Below are 9,095 nucleotides of genomic sequence, written 5' to 3'. Positions count from 1 at the left end.
AACTCATTTTGTATTTCAGAATGCATTCCTTTCTACTGTTCTTTCATTATTAACTGTAAACCTGAAAGAAAAGCAGGCTTGCGGGCACCTCATGTGGTCGTGGGGGGCTACCTGGTGGCCGTGGGCACCATGTTGGTGACCCCTGCCCTCTATGGTCCCCAGGCCGCAGGTACACAATCAATTGTCATCATTGTGGCTTAATTGACCAGGCATCTGCTAATATTACGACTAATATTACGACGTACAAACGTGAATGTAATGAGTGAGCGTTAATTGCAAATATTTTCTTTACGAACTCAAAAGAGACTGCATGGATCATTTTCAGTCCAAGCTGAGCTTTGTCACACTTTCATTGGCTAATGTGGAAAAAGCCCCGAGGGGACACCAACCTACTATATGTAGAACTAATTCAAATCTGGATCAATAGGCCCCCTACACTGACTACGTCTCAGACCAGGCGGGTGGTTATTGTAATGAACTAAACTTGCAGAGCAACGTGTCATAATGCACATTCACACATTGATTGTGTTTCATTCGTTGGTTTGTGTTACGCAATCATGGTCGCGCAGCAGCGACTTGTTTAAAACACGACTTGTGCATCAAGACTTGAGGAAAAAATGTGTCTGAAATATCCTCGTAATTTATAAATATAGATATTTATGTATTTTTGTTCTAAGTTTAGAGTGACAACTTCATTGAGCGACATCAGAAACACTGCTATGGAAAAATACAGCCTTATTTTTACGATTTTTTTATTGGAAAACAAGACAAAACCGTTTTCAACATCTGTACATCATAATTAACAAAATTAGTTTTTCAAAAAATTACACAGTTTTTGCTTGGTGCAAGAAGTTGGGAAGAAAGACGACCCTTCGTTAAGATGGGAAAAGTGACAACAGCTTTTGAACCGATTCCCCTAAATGCCACATTCAATCATTGGAAAGTGTTAAAGGTCCCATATTACACAATTCTTCAACCATTTTAAATAAGCCTCAGAGGTTCCGCTATAGTGTATTGGTAGTGTTCATACTGACAGTGCTTTTAGTAGCATGCCATTTTGTGTACCTGTAGCTTTAATGCTAATAAGCTGTGTCTTCAACATGTCTTCAACAGAATTATTGCCACTCTATCCACTTTTTATACATACAAAGTAACTCCGCACTTGTCCAACGTAATAGATTCAATACAGTATATCAGATACAACAACGTAACATTAAGGAGTGGGACAGGAGGACACAAGCGTTAGCAACACTAGCATAGCTATGTGAGCTACAGTGCTAACATTACATTTTAACAGCAACATCATGCTAGGTTAGCCCAGTCGCTGAAGAACAAAAAAAAGATCAAACCTGCGAAGTCTGTAGTTGACTGGCGGATAGTTGGACATTTAAGACTTTAAGATGTGTAGTGCACAGCAAATTCAGTAAGCCTAAATTGACACTGTAGGAGTTAATCTCAACACTTTCAAAGTGTCCCATGGGGTCCACTCTACAAAGTGTTATTTTAACACTTTTGAAAGTGTAGCCATTTTTACACCATTGTAGAGTCAATATTAACTATTTATATAGTTAAAATTTAACACTCCTCGACACCAACCGGTGTTGCATTTTTTTAACACTAGTGTGAGGTGTCACAAATTAATTCTCTTAAGAGTCATTTATTGACTCTTATAGTGTCATTTTACTCTCAAAAGGAGTTGCAACATTAACACTATAAAAGTGTTAATATACTACTTCAAAATAAAATTTAAACATTTTTTAAAAATGACTAGTTGACTGCTTCATACATTTTATTCAAAAACATTTCATTTCCAACAGACAGTAGCTTAAATAACAGCAGGGCACTACAGTATGTTTGCTCTTTGACAACTGTCATTAGAGCACTGCTTGTCAAATGGTCTGAAATGAGTCAGTTCATTTAAACACATGACAGAAAACTCAAGCATTTGGTCTTCTATGCAGTACGCGTTAAACAGGTCCTCATAGTACATCGTTTCTACATTACAGGCTATTATGAAAGCACATTCTTTGTGTTTTATTATATCACAGATCTTCTTGAACACAGGTAGATCAAAGCTACATCCAGTACATTTGAACACACCAACATGGTAATCTATACCGTAACTTCTCACCCACAGCTGTCATCAGGTTGAGGTTCAGTTCCTGACAGCAACTCATCAATGTTCTGCTTTTGCGGGAGAGTCTTGAAGTCTGCAATGACTTTTGCTTTGAAGACAGTTGACCACTTAGCCAGGAACCTCTGAGATACTTCATCACCAAACATCATTGAGAAATCCTGGTCAATCTATAAACAAGACATGAATATTTCATATACTGTAGGCCTACAGGTTTACAAATGGTTGATGTAATGGGTAATCTAATACTGAAATAGTCCAAATACTCAAGATTTCCTTACCAATCCAGGAACATCAAGGAAGCGAGGGAACACATTGAGAACAGACGATGATACATCTTGTGCTTGGATCATATTCTGTCGATACTGGAAAGTTGCTCTCATCTTCTTTGACCACGGATTCATCAGTTGAATGTCTTATTGTAGATAGCCCCTCCCTGCACTCCTCACCAAACAGCTGTTGACCAGTTAACAGATATTCTCCTCTGGTTTTTGGACCATCATGAAGAAACAGTCTTGGAACGGCTTTGAGAGCCAGGAGAAGTGTAGGACACAACAGTGACTGGGTGGAGGGAGCAAGATCAACCAACCTTACGATTTCTGGACGACCTGCTCTACCTCTTGAGCCACTGCCGCTAAGCTAAGCATCCTATGAACATATTTGAAACAAGAGTTTAATACAAACTACACACCTAAAGGAAAAACAAAAACAGTACTTTGGGTTTTACATTGAAAAGACACTTACATATCCAGGTTTGGAGAATGGATCTTTTAGGTATGGAAAACAAGTCACAATTCTCAGGGCGTAATTTCTCATCACACATGATGGCGGAACCCTCCTTTCAAAACAAATCATAGTTAATGATCACAGATAGAACCATTCCCACAGTACATGGTCTTACGTGGAATGACTGTTCTAATGGAAAGGGGGAAGTTCTTCTTACCCATGCAGCTCCATCATATCTGCAGCCAGGATGTTCACCATCTGTTTACACCTTGCATCGGTTAGTGTTTCAGTCTTGTTGCACTCCTTGAAGATTTCCTCACCTTTCGGATTGGCCCTCAAAACACCACCGACTTTCTGCCAAAAATATTAAAATGATATATAGTGTGTTCATGGGAATTCAAGAGGATTCTTCAATAAAACAATGTCATGTATAAAAACACTACATATCATTGATAATATTAATTTTACATTCATTTACTCAAAGCTTACCCGTCATGCTTCATCCTGATCCATTGGTTCTGTTGGGTTCCTCTTGTGGGCTGAAGGATAAATTGTCGAACCTGATGAATGGGATGTAGTCGGCAAGAGTGGAGACTCGCCACCAACTGGCGATAACTGGGGTGAAGGGATAGTGGAGTCTACACATCTCCATCCACCTCTGAGAATAAGAATAAATAAAATAATAATAATAATATAAAACATCCTACTAAAATAATTAAATAAATATGGAATTGCCACAGTTGCAGGGCTTATTATGCATTGATTGAAAAAAAAAATATTACTTACCACATTCACGTAAGTCTCAAGGAAAGGTTTGCTGTGAATCAAGAAGAAAAATAAAGATGCATCATTCTAAAAAAAAATTTGTGTAGTTCACTTCCAACACACGCCTGACAATTATTTTTAAGTTAAAGTAACAATTAGAGTTGCCAACCTTGATATCTTGTATCTTGTACAGCATATCAAGTCCTTTGCTGGGGGCCAGCAGGCCTACGTGTGGGGGCTCCTCGTGCCAATTAGCTAGTTAGCCATTAGCTCATTAAAAATGAAGATATAACGTAGCGTTCACTTACTTTGACAAATGTTGCCCAGGCAGTGCCGATTCAGCTCACAGCAACACTTAATAGAAAATATAACTTAGCAAAAACACGAGCTAACATTAGCAAAGGCTTTGGGTGGAAACAGCTGCCTCAGTTTATTAGTCTTAAATATCACACCAAAAACTAACGTTTTTTATGTGTAAACAAGGTACAACACAATTCATTCATAGTTCATCTACAGTATTTAAACGTTTACTTACCTACTGATGCAAAATGATTCCTAATTGTCAACTTCTTCCATCAGCAACGTGAAGTGAGGGGTGGAGTCTAAATGAAATGTCCGTGGGCACGTGAACACTGTTAGGTGTTAAATGGAGTGTGGAAGTGTTGAATGTCTTTATTGTGACACTAACAAGATTTAAACATTTTCAACACTCCATTTTAACTACAACACTTTCATGATCCAGTGTTAAATTTAACATTTTTAAGAAAATGCAGTGTTAGATCAACTCCAAATAGTGTAAGATTGACACTCCAACTTCAAGATTCTCATCAACACCAAAAAATTAACACTCCTCAATTTGCTGTGTGACGCCTGCCTGCAACCGTTTGAGCATCTCTCCTTTTGAAAGTGGAGCAAACAAGTAAGGGAATTGATACATTTTTCTCACGTTGCACATTAAAAAAGGGCTCGAGGAGCGCATATTACTGTTAGAACATCGTCAAAACGTCAATTTGCATAACAGGGGACCTTTAAGACATAGCAAAAGGGCCATTCATGATTACAGTGGTGACATGAAGGGGTTAATCCAACACTGGCCTCCATAAGAACAGTCCAGCATCGCACCCACCCATCGATGTTAGAAGGGGATATTGACGTTGCCTCTTCCACATATATGTACATGTTAGGCTTTTTGCTATTGGGACAGTGGTAACAGTCGGGAAAACACACACAGACGCTCTCATGCTCATCTATAAGGAATAACGCCACGGTACGCCATTGCATACTGTCAAGAAGACAAATAATACATTTTTGGCTCCTACAGAGTTGAAAGCATTAGCAGCCATTCTGTTATTGCACATTAGATGATGCCGGGATCTTCCGACCGATGCATTTCCTATTATGAAATCTAGTTTGCGAAGAGACCAGCTCCGGTGCAAATGGGGCAACGGGGTTCAATAGAAGGGCTGTATCAAAAATGTGAGCCTTTGTAAAATAAATAAGAAAACAAGTCAATGAATACAATAAAAATCTAATAAAAATGTTAAGATTTGATTGACATACTGGATCATTTCATGAGTGTTATCGTAGTTTGCAGTGGCGTAGAAGTGCACTGCATTATATTGCAAACTACAAGCACAATCAATCATAAACATATACTTAAATCAATACTTTGACAATGTCAGTCAAAAGGAGCATAAAGACCTAATTGTTGACACAGCTGTTGTATTAAATATATCGTGTACTTAACGTAGTACTGTATATACAGTATTCACGACTGCATATTACTTTTAGTCACAAACGTGTGTGACATGTAGGCCACTAGAGGTGGGAATGAAATTGCATATCAAGAAGGGTATTTGGACTATTGCACTAGAATATAAATAGACTTGACATTTGTGTTGTACAGTTAACTTCTGCTAGGAGATTATTGCTGAATCAGCCAGTAAGTGTTTGTGTTTCCATATCAAAGACATCATTCCATGGCTGTGGTCATATTTCTGATTCAGCAGTCAAAGGTCTTGATTCCAAAGGCAAAGAATCCAGATTGTGGTCCGAGTCTGAGCCCTCGTCCGTGTTTTTGTCTCCCAGCGGACCCTCCTGGATGCTCCTTGTCGCTCCGCTCTCCCCCTCCTCCAGTTCCTCCTCCAGCTCAATTTTCTCCAGCGCCACCTCGTTCTCGTAACAAAATGAGTTTCTGAGGCTGGAGGCGTTGGACCTCTTCTCCGCAAGCTCCCTGGCGCTGCAGTGCGGCGTGCTGGACACCTCGTAGGTGTTGTCGAAGCGCGAGTAGTCCACTTTGTAGTAGTTCTTCTCCTCGAAGAGCACCGGTTCAAAGCGGTGACCCCACAGGATCTCGCTAGCCACGTAGGAGCTGCGACACTGCGTGGTCATGGCCGTGGCCTCCACCATGCCCTCCAGGATCACCACAATCTCAAACTCGGACGTCTCCAGCTCCTGCTTGTTCATCTCATAGAAGGGGCTGTCCTCGTCGATCTCGTGCACAATGGTGATGGGAGACACCAGGAAGATTCTGTCGATGCCGCTGTCGAAGCCCACGTCAATGTCAACCTGGTCCAGTGGGATGAACTCGCCCTCCGCGGTCGTGCGAGACTTGAGGAGTTGCGCCCTGACATGGGCCTCCACCAGGTGGCTCTTCCTCAGGTTCCCAACACGCCACATGAGGCACAGTTTGCTGTCCCTCATGGCCACGGTAGCAAAGTGACTAAACACCAGCGTCTCATTCCTCTTTTTGGGCTTGGCCATCTTTGCCATGACCGCGCCGATGATGAAAGCGTCGATGATGCACCCCACAATGCTTTGGAAGACCACCATGAAGACGGCAACGGGGCACTCCTCTGTCACGTAGCGGTATCCGTACCCGATGGTGGTTTGCGTCTCCACTGAGAATAAGAAGGCGGCAGTGAAGCTGTCCACGTTGGAGACGCACATCTGCGTGTCGCTCTCTAGGTCACCGTAGCAGAGCGCCACCAGCCAGAAGACCAAGCCGAAGAACAACCACGAGAGCAGAAAGGAAAGGCAGAAGATAAGCAGCATCCATCGCCAGCGGATGTCCACGCAGGTGGTGAAGATATCTGCCAGGTAGCGCTGGCCCTTCTCGCTCATGTTGACAAATTGGACGTTGCAGTGGCCGTCCTTGCGCACGAAGCGGCTCTGGCGGCGGTGCTCGGCCTTGTTATTGACGTCGCCGTTGCCGTAGCCGTTGGGGACGACCATGTTGGCCAGCTTCACGGCGTCCTCCTCGGAGGACACGATGCTGTAGCGGTGGCTCCGCACGCTCCCCATTGCTTCCGCCCGGGGGGGCTGGGCCGCGTCTGCTTTGGAAAACAGTCTAAGTTTCTGGTAGAAGCGTTGGAGAAACAGTTTTGATTGATCCCGGGGACACGTCGAGAAGAAACGACAGGACCGGATCCAGAGCGGAGGGCCTTTGGCGAGGGCGGGTCACTCCTTTGCGAGGAACCTCATCTGCGGAGTTGACTGTGAAAATAACGGGGAGGGCAAACCAGAGTTTTAAAGTAATTTGCAGGAACCAGAGTGAAGATCCAGTGGGTTCAGGTGTGTGATTACCTGCTGCCTAAATAATGCATCGTCGAGGCTTCCTACATTAACCAGCAGCTAGAGCAAGCTACAAACACTTTGTTTGTATTGTAGTTTGCTATCACACATTTTAATCCGTTTTCCCTCCCACTTAGAAAATGACATGGTACAAACACCAATAGACACGGAGAAGGGGTAAGATTTAATCAACTTTGCTTCTTCCTGCTCCTTTTCAGACATGTTGAATTGTGCAAGTGTAAACACCATTACACATGTTTGAAATAAACTATACTATTACCACCCTGGCACCCCCAGATTGCAAATATCATCCAATCCTTGTTTATCTTGCTTTATGTGAGTATTAATTTGCCAGGTCACATCCCCCAGGAGCTGAGTCAAATTACATCTTAATCCGGCTGGCAGCCGCAAAACGCAAAACCACGCACGTCCTCAATGCCTTCCAAAATTCAGCTGTAGTGTGACTTTTATGGCTTTACCAGAGGCAACGTTGGTATAACAACAAATGGTGTAAATGATCCTCGCAGCTATTTTAGAGAGGGTGTATCGGTTCCTCTTGCGGGCAACAGTAACCTTGCATAATATGCAACAGAGCATCAAGGGCAGTTAAATTAGAAAGCCTATTGACTTTGACTGCATTGGTTCCATTAGAATTATAACATCCACTGGCTGCAAACAGGCCACGTCCGTGGTGGCCTTGTCTCAGCACCACATGGACCAAAACTCTAATCCAATTAGGATTTTTCATTGTAATTTTGAAAGATATGCTTGCTAGTGAAAGTAATTGGGGGCAAAATATGCAGGACCTGTTCCCAATTCCCCGAGCATCATCTTTGTTTTTCCTTGGCTAATGATGACACTGCTGTGTCTGCGAGACGTGGCAACACACACACGCACACACACGCACACGCACACGCTGCTGATCATCAGTCTTCACCCAACACCTTTAAAGTCTTTTTTTTTTATTTCAATTGTAACAATTACTGAAACCACGTCCAAGGAGACAACAGTGCATCACAATGCATTCAAAAACAAACAAATTAAACGGACGTAAAGTGTTGCCGGAAGACGAAGTTAAACGAACTTTATTTACCAAAAAGGCTCTTTACAATTGTGGTCATTTCCGTCTTCCATAACTTATTATTACTTATTAATCGCTCATTATTACCGTGACTGCGCTCACTTACAGTCAACAGGCAGATGGAAATTGCTTACGTAAAAGCTGCACTAATATTGTTAGTACACAATCAATCATACATGCGCGTTTCTTGTGTTCATTTAAAAACACTGCAATGTTTGGATTATTTGTATGAATATCAACAGGAATACATCACGTATTATGCGTGTTTCTTCAAATCCAGGGCAGACAATACATAATTATACAAATACTACGATTATAATAATACTTTTCAAGCAAGGTATTGCGCTAAATTAGGAGAAATCGCTCACCTGTTGGTCCTTGCACAGTTAAAATGTTGTTTCCTGATTTTTTTATGTCCCATAAACGCAACACACGCTCTCTTGCTGTGTTTAGTTCTGTCTGCTCCACTATTAATATTATTATTAGGAATATTATTATTATGAGTAGTAGTAGTAGTAGTGCCCTTACTTAGGTTTCTGTCTGGTGCAGTAAATTGTGCCATAACCTCAACTCGACAGGGAAAGAAAATCTGTTGTGCTTCTTTTCGACAGGAGTCACTTTGATAAAATGGAAAAAAAAAAACCACACCGGTTTAACCACGCCCCCTAGCAGCGCTGGCCAATAGAAAGACGGAGCGACTCCGTGAGGCTTTTCTAATAATATAGTAGAAAATATATTAGAATATAAATATATAATATAATATAATATTGTAGAAAAAACGTGCCTCCTGGGTGCATACATATGTTGGTGGTTGGT

At 41.8% G+C, this 9,095-nt stretch overlaps 1 protein-coding gene across 9 annotated transcripts; it reads right to left on the bottom strand.

Annotated features, from left to right (window-relative positions):
- Positions 1 to 610: 610 nt before the first annotated feature.
- On the bottom strand, positions 611 to 8,888 carry LOC129171551 (inward rectifier potassium channel 2-like). Of its 9 annotated transcripts, none has more exons than XM_054760300.1 (8): positions 8,648 to 8,863; positions 3,647 to 7,120; positions 3,350 to 3,518; positions 3,181 to 3,214; positions 3,078 to 3,118; positions 2,879 to 2,972; positions 2,416 to 2,782; positions 611 to 2,304 (listed from the first exon to the last, which is right to left on the bottom strand). In XM_054760300.1, the coding sequence occupies exon 2, from the start codon at positions 6,926 to 6,928 to the stop codon at positions 5,615 to 5,617; it is 1,314 nt and encodes a 437-aa protein (XP_054616275.1). In that variant the 5' UTR covers positions 6,929 to 7,120; positions 8,648 to 8,863; the 3' UTR covers positions 611 to 2,304; positions 2,416 to 2,782; positions 2,879 to 2,972; positions 3,078 to 3,118; positions 3,181 to 3,214; positions 3,350 to 3,518; positions 3,647 to 5,614. The 9 variants fall into 9 exon arrangements, with proteins under 9 accessions (XP_054616275.1, XP_054616274.1, XP_054616271.1 ...); XM_054760296.1 differs by having other exon boundaries at positions 613 to 2,304; positions 3,078 to 3,214; positions 3,647 to 3,677; positions 3,795 to 7,120; XM_054760295.1 differs by having other exon boundaries at positions 613 to 2,304; positions 3,078 to 3,214; positions 3,647 to 3,979; positions 4,161 to 7,120.
- Positions 8,889 to 9,095: the final 207 nt, after the last annotated feature.

The sequence above is a fragment of the Dunckerocampus dactyliophorus genome, chromosome 18, assembly GCF_027744805.1.
Source record: "Dunckerocampus dactyliophorus isolate RoL2022-P2 chromosome 18, RoL_Ddac_1.1, whole genome shotgun sequence".
Lineage (NCBI taxonomy): Eukaryota > Metazoa > Chordata > Actinopteri > Syngnathiformes > Syngnathidae > Dunckerocampus > Dunckerocampus dactyliophorus.
The sequence above is the reverse complement of the archived record's forward strand: the minus strand, read 5'-3'. Positions and strand labels throughout refer to the sequence as shown.

What these genes read in the sequence shown, in the direction of transcription:
- LOC129171551 (XM_054760294.1), bottom strand. Translation starts at nt 6,928, where the DNA reads ATGGGGAGCGTGCGGAGCCACCGCTACAGCATCGTGTCCTCCGAGGAG.